General features: G+C 41.9%; 2 protein-coding genes across 10 annotated transcripts in view; one reads left to right on the top strand and one right to left on the bottom strand.

Moving 5' to 3' along the window:
- tcf12 (transcription factor 12) overlaps positions 1-3,326 on the bottom strand; it is a 42,018-nt gene extending 38,692 nt beyond the window's left edge. The window contains exons 1-4 of one of the 5 annotated variants that reach the window (XM_029845883.1): positions 3,213-3,326; positions 3,065-3,129; positions 2,184-2,272; positions 1,942-2,014 (exon numbers count right to left, since the gene is read on the bottom strand). In XM_029845883.1, coding sequence (XP_029701743.1) covers positions 1,942-2,014; positions 2,184-2,255 — 145 coding nt within the window. In that variant the 5' untranslated portion in view covers positions 2,256-2,272; positions 3,065-3,129; positions 3,213-3,326. Of the gene's footprint in view, positions 1-1,941; positions 2,015-2,183; positions 2,273-2,836; positions 3,028-3,064 lie in introns of those variants that run through there. The other 4 variants (XM_029845885.1, XM_011610308.2, XM_011610304.2 and 1 more) reach the window with 4 other exon arrangements.
- A 1,690-nt stretch (positions 3,327-5,016) lies between these two features.
- znf280d (zinc finger protein 280D) lies at positions 5,017-14,414 on the top strand. Of its 5 annotated transcripts, none has more exons than XM_011610310.2 (18): positions 5,017-5,167; positions 6,364-6,497; positions 6,597-6,799; positions 6,902-7,001; positions 7,093-7,326; positions 7,397-7,471; positions 7,569-7,672; positions 8,778-8,953; positions 10,147-10,304; positions 10,383-10,483; positions 10,567-10,713; positions 10,943-11,077; positions 11,175-11,407; positions 11,691-11,831; positions 11,911-11,973; positions 12,041-12,156; positions 12,251-12,275; positions 13,122-14,414. In XM_011610310.2, exons 2-18 carry the CDS (start codon positions 6,380-6,382, stop codon positions 13,321-13,323), a joined length of 2,331 nt encoding a protein of 776 aa, XP_011608612.1. In that variant the 5' UTR covers positions 5,017-5,167; positions 6,364-6,379; the 3' UTR covers positions 13,324-14,414. The 5 variants fall into 5 exon arrangements, with proteins under 5 accessions (XP_011608612.1, XP_029701816.1, XP_029701817.1 ...); XM_029845956.1 differs by having other exon boundaries at positions 12,254-12,275; XM_011610311.2 differs by lacking the exon at positions 5,017-5,167 and adding an exon at positions 5,197-5,422.
- The last annotated feature ends 675 nt before the right edge of the window (positions 14,415-15,089 follow it).

A 15,089-nucleotide genomic window follows, 5' to 3' on the forward strand; every position in this document is an offset into this window, starting at 1 on the left:
GCGTGTGACCGACACTTTGTGCCCCGAACAATAATGTCGAATAGGCTGAATTGTTGTGTTTAGCTTTTTCCCTATAGGATTTTTTTTTCTATCCCTTTCCTTGTGAGTTTTACCATTAATCAAACCAAACATCCCCATTGTTTAATTGGGAATAGGGGTTGAGGGGGCGTAACGGAAAATGCTGATAACAAATGTAGCGCCACATAATATGAAATGGAACGTGACCCGGCAGCATCAAATGTGCACCATCAACACAGCTGGAAGGGGAAGATGAATCTCTGCTCAGATGCTGCATGCTTCCTCCCATCCATCTTTCTCTGGCACACTTTTGAAGGCTCTTGCTAGCCGTAGTCCGCCTCAATTATCCAGCTATTCCCAGCTGACACACCAGAAAGCAAACTCTCCTTCTCTGCATTTTAAACACTTCTGTCTGCACATTTACTCAGTTCAGTCATTTGAGCAAATGCCTGTTGAGCAAGTCCCTTATATCTAGTGACAAACGCACAGAATAGAAGCCGTGTACATTTAGTTTGACTTAAATGAGGCTTTGTCCATCGTGTCTCGCTGTTATGTTGAATGTGTCAATGTAATGTAAAAAGGTACCTTCTATTTATTCGTTTTTTAATGAATGGAAAAGGTTATATTACAATCTGTTATTACAATGTAATGCCGGTGTTATGCAGGTTAGACAAGTACACAAAAAAACAAAGGGATTTTTCACATCAGGGACCCTGTTGGACCAAACCTGACAAACATAAGAATAGCTGATTTCTTCTAGTTCCTGAGGTGGTCTTGATTATTAATGACATTATATATGTATCCTGGCACCGTCCTACAGATGATGACGGCTGCATCCGTTGTCGCGTAACAACCGAAATATCGATTTTGCAAGGCGAGACTCCGTTTACACGACGCAACGTTTCAAAAAGGACAAAGCTGGTCACCGAAGACGAGAAGGAACGTTTGGAAGCTGCAGCAGGTGACCACACACGCAACAGTCACAGGTTCACCCAACTGGCGACAACAGTTAGACCACACAACCAGAATTCATCCTTGTTCAAGAGTCTATGAACAAAGTTCAGATGATGAAGGTCAGGAAATCAAAGAACACCCCAGACGTCCTGACTGGTAGACGTCTGTTTCGTGGTCACCTTAGAAATGATGATTTTTTTTAGGCTGTCTGTTGTGTGCATTGATAATTTTATTTGTGTAATTAATCATATAATTATTATTGTTGCATAGAATGAAGCATCCAAAAATAAACAACATTCAACTTTACAATGTTTCTTATGCTTTCTTCTGCTGAGGAGAGCCGACGTACTGGTTTCAGTGAGGATATCGGCTGGTGAGTGACAGCTCTGCTCACAAAACTTTGTCTTCTCCCTCAGTGTTTGTCTTTCATTTCACAAACTACAGACAACAACGAGGCTTTGTAGAGTCACACAAACCAGTCTTTCAGAAACCATAATGCTTGATTGTTGATTGTCTCTAGTTACACATTAGATGATAGAAGTCCGGTGGAATTTTAAGGTAGGAAGCAATCCTGAAGTAAAAAGAATAGAGATGTATAGAGACACACTCCACTGAACAGTCAAAAATAAATATAACTGGTGCTGGGAAATTCAAAAATTCCCAGGTTTTGCTGAAAAAAATAATAAATCATTGTTTTCTTTCATGAAACACCATCTACAAATTTACACTATGGATTCTTTTTAGAACATAGCTGAAAATACCCCCTGGATTACACTGCCATCTATACACTTTGTTCTACCTCCTTACAGCTACAATAATTCCAGGCGGAGATGTTTAGTTTCAAGCACATGTGAGCGGCAGAGACACACATGTCAGACAAAAGGAACGAGAATCACATGCCATGAAAGAGTGGAAAATACCATCCCACTAGGGGGTTTTGCTAGAACAGTTTGACGGGTGAGGTCCTACCTGATGCACTGAACTGACTACTTCCAAGAGTGGTGGGCCTAGTTTTCCCTCCACCTACAGGTGGAGAAAACATCTGTAGAAGGAAAAACAAAGAACCCAAAACTTAGTCCAAACACAATAAAAGCAGCAAATAAATATGGTTGCAAATGCAACCCGCAATAGCAATAATTAAAGGTCTTTGCACCTTTAAGCACCGACACACAAATGGACCAATGGGTTTAAAAGGTGAAAATCCATCATACCGCACTAAAATCCAGCAGGTCACTTAATTCCTTGTCTGTTCCAAGAGCGGCAATCCGCTGCTGGGGATTCATCCTGGCGATCTAGAAACCTGAGGAAAACACAGTCAGGTCACCTGTGTGTTGATGGGACAGAGGGGTCACCTCCTGGACCACCTCCTGGACCACTCTGTCCAGGAGGTGACCCCTCTGTCCCATCAACACACAGGTGATGGGACAGAGGGGTCCAGGGAGGTGACCACTACCAGGAGAGGGCTCCTATACACGCCACGATACAGCCCATCAATGCTCAGTAAAGTGAGACCCTGACAGTGGAGCCCCGTGATAGAAGGAAACCTTTAGATTTGAATGCTTTGCTGTGTGGGGAGATACGGGGATAAGATGGAAGCGCTTGGATGGATGTCACCGATTGTTGGAAATCCTGCATCGTCGCATTAGAGCAGCAACACTACACTACGTTATAACACGGTTTACTAACGCAAAGAAAGGAACAGCGTGTGCACCACACCCCCCGGTAATGTCAGAGGTTTGGGAGACAGATTTCCACAAATATAAGGATGGATAAAGCGCGCACGGGCATCTAACGCCGCTAGCTAAGTGGCTAACGCTAGCCGCGTCCTGGCTCGCAAGGACCGAACAGACCTAATGAGACCCACCGGCTGCAGCGGTTTTAGTCACTGGAGACAATACAGCGGGCAAGACGTTCCGAGCACGAAACCGCAAATTACATCCCGGTTCAAGACAAGCAGCAGGACAGAAAATGCGACGAGTGACACACAATCCACCACAGCTCCACAACACAAAACGCACTGATGGTCTTTCCTCAACTCCCAACTTCTTTCATAGGTCCGAAAGCTTATGGCAAACTCTCACTGGTATTTTACCTTTTTCCCGATTCAAATCCGGACTAGGGTGATCTGGTGGAGACTCGAACTCTTGCAACGCGCTTCTAAACAGCAAAATAGTGGTTTAGATGCCAGCACTTGGGAATATATCCTCAATATATCAGTTACGAGTTTCCCTTAGGCAGACATTTTTGCTTCGCGAAAGCCTCAGCACCACGATGGCAGCGGTTGTTGTATCCCTCCGCCGAGCAGAGTGACATGACGGTCCCACAGCGGGAGCTCCAGCGGGAGGAACCGACGTGGAGCGCAGCCAAGCGGGGAGGAGATGGCTGCAAATTGCTTTCAAATACGTCTCATTCAACGGGGCTAACAGTGACAGTGAAGCTGCCGTGGACTCTTTTTTTTTTTTTTTGCAATTTCACAAATAGAATACAGGTTTCACGAGCAATGGAAGGTTTAGGCTCTCTGGGATAATCTGGTCCAGATTTGAGAGGCCAGTGATAATGGTTCCTGACCTGGTCCAAATCGGCCCACATACAGACAAATGCCCCCTTTTAAAAATGTTTTACCAAATAGGACACAGGTTTTACAATTCTAATAGTGGGTGGGGGTCAGTTAAAGTCAATGTGTTATCCAAAATGCTTGTTAGGTTGATTTTCTTTTACCTTCCCTCTTAACTTCCCTCTTAACCAATACATTACTCCTGCATGGACCTGCACTATTTCTTACCACTTACCTCTTACCACTTACTATTTATGTATATACTGTATATATGTCTTATTTTATCTTATTTATCTTATTCTAGTGTGGTCTTCTTTATGTTGAATGTCGCAGCGTCACACCATGACAAATTCCTAGTTTGTGTAATACTGTGTATTACATGAACAATGGCAATAAATCTGCTTCTGATTCTGATTCTGATTCTGATTCTGATTCTGAACTGCTGATTCAGAAACCAGCTTCATTGTCGTTGCTCAGATGGAAGAATCCTCCTCACTCAAATGTTTCCAGTGATGTCGGAAGCCCGTCACACTGCTAAATATGAAACATGATCTCAGGGGCTCCTCTGGTTCCTGTGAAAATGAATTTTTACCATGTAGTGGTCGCTATTCTTGTCACCTGAGGTCCCATATTGCACAGAAAAATCAAGGGTCGTTACACCTGAGAGTGAATATCCAAGTCCAAGAGTTCTCAGATCATTGGTGTGGCACATGTTTGTACTTGCTATGTTAACGAAATGGATTAAGCCCCGAAGAACCTTCGACCCCACATTTAAGCTCGTTTGTGCTTAAATGGTCATCATGGGCCTACAAACAAAATATTCCAGTATGTGAAAACGGGCATAAATTAATGTGAAGCAGAGTGAATAAATAAGCTCCACATAACGCAAAACAAAATGCATGGATGCTTTGAATAAGAGCTGCAATACGTTGTAGGTGTTGGAAAATAGTTCGTCACAAAAATCAAGTTTTCTTTCGCACTGAAATACAAACGTAGTAAGAAAGTATTGCCCTATTATCAAGTCTAGACCGCCGCCTGTTGGACAAATGAAGACATAACGCAGGATTCACGTTTGTTTACACTACTCATCTGGTCACTACCTATTTTCTGTCCCTCAGTAGTTTCTCTGTTTCACCTTAGATTGTTGTGGGGGGAAACTGTAACATCATCTTTGCTTCACTTCACTGAAATTAATAGCTTGTTTGGATGTGTTTGTTTCTACTGTTGCCTTGTTTTCTTTTACTTATTTAGGGAGAACAGAGCACATAATTCCAACAAAAAGTTGTTAATGAAGACTGAGCTCATTTAAAGCTGATTACTTTCTGGAAAACTTTCTGCTTGTTTCTCTGCTCGTTTTAAATGTCACCTTTACGTGCACGGGTTTCTGTTGGGTTAATAAACGTGTACAAATAAACATACATGTGCGTATATATGACGTAAACGCGGAAACGGAAGTGCTCACGTCGAAGACGGAAGTTGAATCTGATTGGTCGATGCACTCAATGCGCTTCCGCAGCAACATTTTTTGTAACGACTCATATTCCAGTTTGTGCAATAAATATTATTCCGTTTTAACTCACCGTCGTGAGAATAAAGAACGGAATTCTTAACACCCAGACAGTGGGTGTGGATGTGAGAGAGGTAGGCTGAAATACAAATGCTGTACAGAATAATTAATCGAAGTGCAGGCTTTGTTTTCACATCCCTTATAAAAAAGAAGATGCGAACGGAGCCTGACTAATGTTATGATTGACTTTCGACAGGTCTTTAAAAATGACGATAACTTCAATTGAAGCAAGAATGTGTCAAAAACGGACAAATCCAGCCTCATGGTGGATGCTCAAGGGCAGTTGCAGTCTATGACAGTAGCGATCAGGAGCATTAGAATCCACAATGGTTAGCTTGTAGCTTTAGCTTATCGGTGAACAGGACAGAGAAGATAAAATACCCCGTTAAATCCTTTATTTCATTGTTGTAACCAGCAGGCATTTGTCTATTTAGTGAGTTATTGGGGAATTAAAGAAAGCTCTCGGTTATAATGCTAAATTTGAAGTCAAATGGGAAGGCGGTTAGTGTTATCGTAAGGTTTACCTGATAGAAAATAGTTTATCCCCATTACTATCTTCGTTGACTGGTACTTTTACTTCCCCTACATGTCCAGTGGTTTCTTTCAAAGAAGATGATGAACACTCAGTTTGGATGCTGAGTGGATGTGACTAAACCGTTTTTAACCTTTATTGTGATTGTTGGCTATAAAAATGCTAGTTGATGTTATTTGATTATTCACACGGGTCTGTTTGGGCAAAACGTAACGTCGCTGCTGTTGTTCAGAACACATTACAGCAAAAAACTTAACACTTCAACTATATCATAAAATGCATCCTTTATCAAATCCAGGTCTTGTGCTTGCTGGTATATAGTGCATAATGCTTTAAGTTAAATAGAATCTTGGTGATGTTCCGGAATTTGAGCCAAGTGGATTTTCATAAAGAACCCTACTGTTATATAACCTTGTATCTCTACCGCTTATACACTACTATACTACTGGTCCTGGTTTACTTGGTTACATTCAAGTTCAACCTCCATTGAAGAAGAAGTTGCTGCTACATCAGTGCTTTTTGGGGGGTTTTTTTTAGTAGTGATTGTTTTTGTAATCCATCAAATAATATAAACCTTATAACCCTACCAATAATGTGTCAGTTTAGAGTTTTTTTGCAGATTTTTGATGAAAAATACGGCATTGTACTTGTAATGTGTAGCTTTAAATAATGAAAGTGACAATAGTAAGGATATTACATGAAGTATGTATGCTTCAAAACCTTGTTTTTCTTTGTCAGCAATTGCAGGTGCACAATGTCTGAACTTTTTATGGAATGTGTAGAGGAGGAGCTGGAACCATGGCAGAAACAAGCCCCTCAAATTCACTTAATAGAGGATGATGATGATGAGCCTATCTTTGTCGGCGTACTCTGTAAGTCATTCTAAATTTGTGTCATGTTGCACGTTCATTGAGCCACTTGCTCACTTGTATTTATCTTTTTTCTTTCAAAATTTGAATGCGCTCCTCCAGCTACTAACCAAAAGGATACCAAGCCCAACCCCGTCGCACCTCCAAAGAAAACAGCAGAAAAAGAACCTAAACGTCCAGCTGCTCAGCCTACTTTTGCACCCTCACATATAATGTTACCCATAAACATCGGTGCAAATCCAGCGAATGCTGCTCCGCAAACTCTGACTACTTTGACCCCCCGGCCTGTTATTGTCAATAATCAGGTATTTTTACAAATACTCCTCCAATGACTGATGTTATAATAATTTGGAACAAGCACAAACACCTGCTAAGTGTGCTGTGATGTGTATCTGTGTGTTTATCAGGGCTTTATTGTCACTTCTCCACACCTGTCAAGCAGCGCTGGGTTGATCGCCCCCCTTGGGTCACAGTACCCCCCTGGGACCAAATTTGCAATTGTTCCGGGTGAATTTACATACGACATAAAAACTCATCCGAAGCTTTTGGAATGTGGGTTTTATTCCTCACCTGGCATTCTGCGTGCTTTGCTTTTCAGCTGGTCAGCAGCAGCTTCTCCAGCCAGTTGCTCCATCTACAATGAATGCAGTCATACCCGGTGTTGTCCACCGGCCGCAGGTGCAACAAATCACCAAAAACATTGTGACACTGTCAAACGTCCGGGCTCCCGTTGTGTTTTCCACACATTCTAATCTCACACAGCCCAACAGTTCCAATTCACAGTCATTTCATCCCCTTTCTGTGCCCGCAGTGAGCAACAGCAAAACAAAAGGTAAAATCTTTTATTGCCACATTTTTGACTGTTGTCAACTTGCACTGACTCGTGTCTTTTTACCCAACAGATCAAATTGTAGTTAAACGAGTTTTGCCACCACCGGAACAAAATAACAATGCAAAGAAAATTATGCTTGATTTAGGTAAGAATACCAACAACTGAACCTTTGTGGTTTTAATACATCTTTTGTTCATTTGTGCAACTGGAATTTGCGTAATTTAAATGTCTGATTTTTGTAGGATCCACAGTGGTTAAAGTTCCAGTGGAAAATGGTAACCTTAAGAAAAAGTGTCCCAAGTGTCAGGAAGTAATTACGGAAGAACAACTCAAATGTCACGTGACTGTAAGTGAGTTATTACCGTATTTTCTAGACTATAAGGCGCACTTAAAATCATTTAATTTTCACAAAAAACGACTGTGTGTCTTAAAATGTGCGCCACGTGTATTGATTCCGGTTGTGCTTACTGCCTTCGAACCGATTTTATGTGGTACACGGCGCCAATAATGTTTTTGTGGTACTTTGATAAATTACGACGCCGCGTCGCTTGGTGGAATGTCGGACCCTTAGGGCCACCGTAGTCAGGGGCCTCGCGGAGTAATACGTGCTGCGCTTCCACATAATTTTGTGGCGTGTTCTTAAGGACCCCAAAATGGCACCTGTTAAGAGACGACGTGCGTACCAAGCGGGTTTTAAACTCCAGGCTATCGGCCACGCAGTACTACACGGGAATAGAGCTGCTGCGAGAGAATTCAACATTGCTGAAACAATGGTACGCAGGTGGCGGAAGCAAGAAGACGACCTGCGCAGAGCAAAGGCGACCCGACAGAGTTTCCGAGGGAACAAAGCGAGATGGCCACAGTTGGAGGATAAACTTGGACAGTGGGTTATTGAACACACGGCAGCAGGTGGAAGCGTCTCTACAAACTCTATCCGACTCATGGCGAAAGCGATAGCACGTGACATGAAGATCGACGACTTTCGAGGGGGTCCTTCCTGGTGCTTCCGTTTTATGAAGCGGCGGAATCTCTCTATCCGCTCAGGAAGTACCATCTCGCAGCAACTGGCAGATGATTACGAAGAAAAGCTGGACATTTTCCGCACCTTCTGCACGGACATCACCGAGCATAAGATCCGACCAGAACACATCGGCAACATGGACGAGGTTCCTTTCACTTTTGAAATCGAGCCGTACTGTCGAGAAAACGGGCACCGGTGTTTCGCTTGGTGCGACTTATATTCCGGCGCCTGTTTGTATCAAAATAGACCCCTTCAATGATTTGCGAAAAATACGTAAAATAAAATAAAGAGAAAAACGTCATATAACTAAATAATGATGGAAATAACTTTAATACACAATATAGAAACTGCAACATATGTGTGATTTAATGAACACCGAATAACAAAAGTGGTATTGTCCTCTGTTTTTTGTTTTAAATCTCTCTTTTAGATGTGTGGTTCAAAACCCGCCAGTCCTAATGTGGACAACGGTCCCAACAAGCGCATCATGCTGGTCTCGGAGTTCTACTATGGCCAGTTTGAGGGAGATGCTCACAAGCTGATGAGGAAGACCAACACCACTTTTAAGTGCCGGAGCTGTTTGAAGGTTCTCAAAAACAACATCAGGTATGACCAAGTTTTCTTTTGGGAAAATAAGACCAAGAGAACTTTTTAAAATGTATTTTTCTATTATTTCATTTTCAATATTAACTGTAATGGTTTGTACTGACACTTTATCACAAACCTGCGAGTGAATCACCATTATGTGCGTCATAATCATTAGTTTGCTGTTTACGCTGTGGAAATATCGGTTTCTGGGGCAATTTTTAATTTAAGCCTTTCTGTTTACTATCTGAATAGTTTGTGTAAATCTGCAATCATTTAAATATGTGACAGGAGAAACTAGAAGCTAATTAATTTGCGACTGAAGCCGTTTTTAGTAGCACGTGGTTATTAATAGGCCTCATTAGATGGGCTGGGTTAGGGCTTCTCTGCAGGACAAGTAAACACAGTGTTGGCATCTTTCTCAGTCCTCACGACAGTTTTGCTCCCAGATGGATGACACCTTCGGACCGTTATTCCTCATGGGCCTAAAAATGAAAAATGGCTGCCAGTTTAGTGGTGATAGAACTGCTCCGTTGATTAAATGACTTTATGGGAGGAAAAGGCTTCTGTAAGCTGCTTTTTATGGAGAAACACATTTGTGCTACAGCCAGGCCCCTCACCGTCGGGGTCAAAGTTCAGCCACATACAAATTTTCTATTAGTGGAGCTGAGACGGCGGAATTCAAGGGCTGAAAAATGGGCCAGGTCTCATCGGGGGCAGAGATGGCAGGTATCTAGAGAGGTCCCGGATCGGGAAACAGCTCATTTAAATCATTAAACAAAGTGAAAATCACTTTAATTGCTGATATTATAACAGCCATTATACTTGCTTTAAACAAGCGTGTCAACAAGATTACTGAATCTATCTTCTGATCCATTGGGAATTAAACCACTGAATGTAGAGAAGCGATGACTAATGGACACTGGCGTTCATTGAATCATGAATTTAAGGACATTTTGTTTTTGATTTTCTAAAGCAGCTGTGGTCACCTACCAACCTAGATGTGAAAAGTCATATTTGCATGGCTGAGTGCCCAAAACTCAAATCCACAGAGAAATATCACTATAAAGGCCCTTTAGTTTGCGGGAACTAGCAATAATTTCCCATCTACTTCTTTTTTATAAACTTCTATCTTCAAAGTACTTTAATTATAACAGGTAATTTATTTGGTACTGTGCTGAGATGGTTATGACTCTACTGTCTGTGCCCTGCAGGTTTATGAACCACATGAAGCACCATTTGGAGCTGGAGAAGCAGAACAGCGAGAGCTGGGAGAGCCACACCACCTGCCAGCATTGCTATCGTCAGTACATGACTCCGTTCCAGCTGCAGTGCCACATCGAGAGCGCGCACAGCCGAATCGAATCCTCCAGTATGACCCAAATATGCTCCATGAATCGGAAAAACCACCCCGTCAAAACCTAATTTGAAATTTTGATTCCCTCTTCAGCCAATTGTAAAATATGTGAGCTGGCTTTTGGATCCGAGCAGGGCCTGTTGGAGCACATGAAGGAGGATCACAAACCCGGGGAAATGCCCTACGTGTGCCAGGTCTCGTACCCAATATCAGCTCTGTGTCAGGCCTCAGTCACGGCCCCTACTGGGACTGACCTTTTCTCTTCCCAACCCCGCAGGTCTGCAATTACAGATCGTCGTTCTTTTCGGATGTGGAGACACATTTCCGGACGGTCCATGAAAACACTAAAGAACTGCTGTGTCCCTTCTGTCTCAAAATTCTGCGGAGCGGCCATATGTACATGCAGCACTACATGAAACACCAGGTATGCTGTTTGAATTGCAAATGTGTTGGTAGGAGTGTGAAGTCACTTCTGATTTGTGTTATGAGGTCAATGCTCACACCACTGAAAACGAACTAAAAGACAAAATGGATCACATCCCTATTCTTAGCAGCCAAACTGTGTTCAAATGCCTTTTTGTGTTCTTTTTGTAAATCCTAACACCTCATCAGTTAGACTGCCGCCAGGCCGCTTAATCTGGTTTCTTTATCAGAGAAAGGGCATCCATCGCTGTGGGAAATGCAGACTGAATTTTCTCACCTACAAGGAGAAAGTGGAGCACCGAACTCATGTCCACAAGACCTTTAGAAAGCCTAAAGCCTTGGAGGGCCTCCCTGCAGGAACAAAGGTCTGACCCTGACTATTGCAGCATATTTTATATGTATATATGTGTGTGTTAACTCGGGAATAATCAAGCATTCGTATGTGATATGTTCTTTACTCAGGTGACGATTCGAGCCTCTCTCACAGGGAAAGCTCCTACTCAGCATAGCTCTTCGGACCGACCCAGCACAGTCACTATAAGTCCAGACGGTGTCGGGGAAAGAGCCAGCCAAGCTGTGGTTAAGTCAAGGGCCAAGTCAACTGGTACTGGAGCAGTGAAGGCCAGTATGGGTCCACCGAGCAAGAAACAATGTGGCGATCCTAGTAGAAACAATCTGGCACTCAGGAATCTCAGGTGGTTGTTTATCATTTAATGACCCTGTTGCAACAGTTTATTTCGTTTTCCTTACAGCTACCTGCACTATTATGATTTGCTAGCCTTGCTTTACAAGCTCCTCTGCTTTACAAACCAGAACAATAACAAATCCTGGAATATAATCATAAAACAGCAGAGTTGGAGATGGCACTTGTGGTTATCAGAGAGTTTTAATCTCATGCCGGTGTTGAATTTACTGTCTGATTTAGTGGTTTTGTGTGTTCATCCGACTGATTTTTGAATGTCTGCTCATATTTTCCAGTGCCGATGGTGGACGATACACCTGCATCGAGTGCTGTTCGGTAGTCGACCACTTCTTTTCTCATTTTCCAATGGTTCTGGCTTGCGGTGCGTGCAAGTACCGCACGAGCTGCAAAGTTTCTATTGGGAACCATATGATAAAGTGAGTCAAAAATCCGCCTGGCCTTGCTTGTGCTTCATTATATGTGCAGAGAACTTTGTGACTTTGTTTTCTTTGTCAGATTCCATAGCACCAGAAAAACCCCTCAGAAAATGGATTATAGCAAAAACCCCTCTTCATTAAAGTAAGCAAATTCATGTTTTACCAATGAAATGCAGTCTTGTCTGATTGAAACTGTTTATGTTCCCTAGGTTAACCTTGGTTTGTCTCAACTGCGACCTCCTCGTGGATGTATCCAGCGGAGACCTGATGACCAAACATTTAACCGATCAACCAAATCACATATGCAAAGTTATTCAGGACAGAGGTATGTGTGGCTTCTTGTGTTTGGTTCCGTCAGAATATTGGCCAGATGTTGCGTAACAAAAGTCCTGAGAAGCTTGTCTCTTGTTTTAACCCAGCAGATATAAGAGCCAAAGATCAATTGTGAGTAGAAACCACTATCCACATTATATCTTGTCCAAAAAGTCAATTACCGTATTTTCTGGACTATATGTCGCTCCTTAGTTTAAGTCGCACTAGCCAAAAAATGCATAATAAAGAAGAAAAAAAAATATATATATATATAAGTCGCACTGGACTATAAATTGCATTTTGAGGGGAAATTTATTTGATAAAATCCAAGACTAAGAACATACATTTCATCTTAAAAGACAATTTAAAATAATAATGGATTAGCAATAGCGTTACGGTATGCTAACGTAACACATTCAGCTACATGACCCACAACGAACTGAGTACGTGTCTGCTTTGTTAACGTAACATAATAACAGTTATTCAGACAACTATAGCATAAAGAACATCCGAGCAAGTTTACCAAACAATCAAGTCTAACTCCATAGACGAAGCACCGCTTCTTCTTCTGCGTCGCTAAAGGAACTCGTTCCTCAGGTACACGCGCCTAGAGCGCCCTCTGGTGGTCGTCAGTGCACACGCCTAGAGCGCCCTCTGGTGGTCGTCGGTGAAAATAACGAACATGTGAAATTCTGTAATGTATTTATTTAAGTCGCTCCGGAGTACAAGTCGCACCCCCTGACAAACTATGGGGGGAAAAAGTGCTATTTATAGTCCGGAAAATACGGTATGTCATTTCAAAGCACATCAGAGTTGAGAAATGGGTCTTAAAGAGCATTTTTTCCACAGTGAGCTGTAAAGATACAGGAGAATCAGATTCATCACTTTGTTTTCCAGTTAAAAATAATCTAAAGACTGGATCCATATGAATCATATGGATCATTCATTTCTGAGGATCTTTTCTCTTTCTTTGCACAGGAACGTCGTCCACAGGCAGCCAGAGAACGTTGCGCCCCTCTTGATGTCAGCAAATGTTCAAGGATCAGCAGAAGCTGTCGTGAAGCCAGTAGGAATTGTGGCTCTCCCCCCTTCAAACCTGCCAGACTCAATGAGAACAGCAGCTGATGAGGAACAGGACTCTGCAGACGGGGACGTCACTGCAGGGCCCACAGATGCATAATCCTGCCAGTTCTTCCCTCCGCCATCGTGTCCGTTCACTGAACGGAGTGAGCGGGAGTATCAAAGCATCTGGACACTGTGGCACGAATCCAAACTCTACACCATTATTGAAAAAGAACAGCATCGACAGTCGGACGTTGTAGATGCGACTCGCTTGGTGGCTTCAGTCTGCTGCTGAGCTAGAAGAACATGCATCTATGTTACCTCCTCGGAGGTGAATTCACTATAATATAAATACTGTAGGTAACAAAAGTCCTATTTATTTACTAAAACACCAGACGTGATTATTCTGCTTCCTGAGGGATTCGGACAGCTCGCTGACGTACGAGATTGTGGCTCGTGGCTTCATTTTGAACTTTTGAGAAATTACACATTTGAGAATTGTATTTATTTGATGTTTTTTTTTTAAAAAAAAATAACTTTATTTATCTTTTAAGCGGAGATGTGTCTGAGAAGAGGTGGTTTTGGTTTGATTTGTCTGAGGTCAAGCTTTTATTTTAGTTACTGTAACAATTCAAAGATACACACAGCTGTCAAAACTACCCCATAACTTTGGTCTTTCTGGGTATCTTAGCTAACATTTACAAAAAATAAGAATTTGTGTGTTTGTGATTTCTACAGAGGCTAAAAGCAAAAAGATTGATAAAGTGCAGTATTGCAGCACGACACTGAATTTATCATCTGTTAAACATTGAAGCTCTGACCTGTTTTTGTTACTGTAGCTGTAATTACTCATCACAGCTCGGTTAAAATCTGTTGTCCCTCTTTAATGATTAAACCTGGTTTAATAAATGACCTTTATTTGACATTTAGAATACAACAGATCCATTCTCTACTGAGATATGGTGCACCATGGTCATTTTATAATACTTATATCTCAAATGATTGTTAATTACCACTTTTCAAATGGGGCTTGTTTGTATATAAATTAGCTGTAGAGCAACTGTAAATTCTTCTGTCCACCATGACACTAGTGTTATTCTTAGTGGCCGTTTGCTAAGGTATGTACTGCTGTTCTTGGCTATAAACACCGTTGTCCTGCCATTCATGTAAATAAAACTACCTTTTTTTTGGGGGGGCACGTTTGAATATCATCATTTGGATCAAATTTTTATTCCTGAAATACATATTAGGTGTTAAGCCTGTTTTGTTGAAACAGGCATCTTTGATACATTGATACAGTATTAACGTTTAATAAATATACTGTATTGTGCATCATCAGTCTGAGGGTTAAAAATAGATTAATATGGACATTTCCAACAATGCATAAGGAAAAGTTTCTATATTATGTTACCAAAATAGAATAGAGAATCTAATTGCACACAACCTGGGAATCACAATGGAAGTGTATTCCTTCACTCCTGGAAATGTAAGATTGTTGAAGATCGTTGTCTTTTCCCGGCGCTTTTTAGCTCAAGGGCAGAATTGTAACATCAAACTGATACTAATGTAGAACGATTCTGATCTTTGAATGATTAAATTAATAGCAAATGTACTTCGTTGGTCCCAGAGACGCCGCCCGCACAAGCATACAAACAAGCAAGAGCTGATTTTTTTCTGTGCCTCTAGGAAAGAGGCCTGGAAGTGTTTTTTTGGGAAGAATATTGGGAGTTAGACGATACAGGCTGAAAGCTTGGGGAGGGAGAGACGCATGGATGGAATAAGAGGCAATTGAAGGCAGCAGTGGAGAGAGCAAACGCTTTCCACAGAACACAGGATTAATTGGAAGGATCTAAGGTTTCCTTTTTGTTTTGGGACTTTCCCCTC

The sequence above is a fragment of the Takifugu rubripes genome, chromosome 13, assembly GCF_901000725.2.
Source record: "Takifugu rubripes chromosome 13, fTakRub1.2, whole genome shotgun sequence".
Lineage (NCBI taxonomy): Eukaryota > Metazoa > Chordata > Actinopteri > Tetraodontiformes > Tetraodontidae > Takifugu > Takifugu rubripes.

Excerpts from the sequence above, each read along its gene's own strand:
- znf280d (XM_011610310.2), top strand. The coding sequence starts at position 6,380 with ATGTCTGAACTTTTTATGGAATGTGTAGAGGAGGAGCTGGAACCATGG. Across the intron at positions 6,800-6,901 it reads CTGTTATTGTCAATAATCAG|GGCTTTATTGTCACTTCTCC; the intron begins GTATTTTTACAA and ends TGTGTTTATCAG. Across the intron at positions 11,974-12,040 it reads AAAAACCCCTCTTCATTAAA|GTTAACCTTGGTTTGTCTCA; the intron begins GTAAGCAAATTC and ends TATGTTCCCTAG.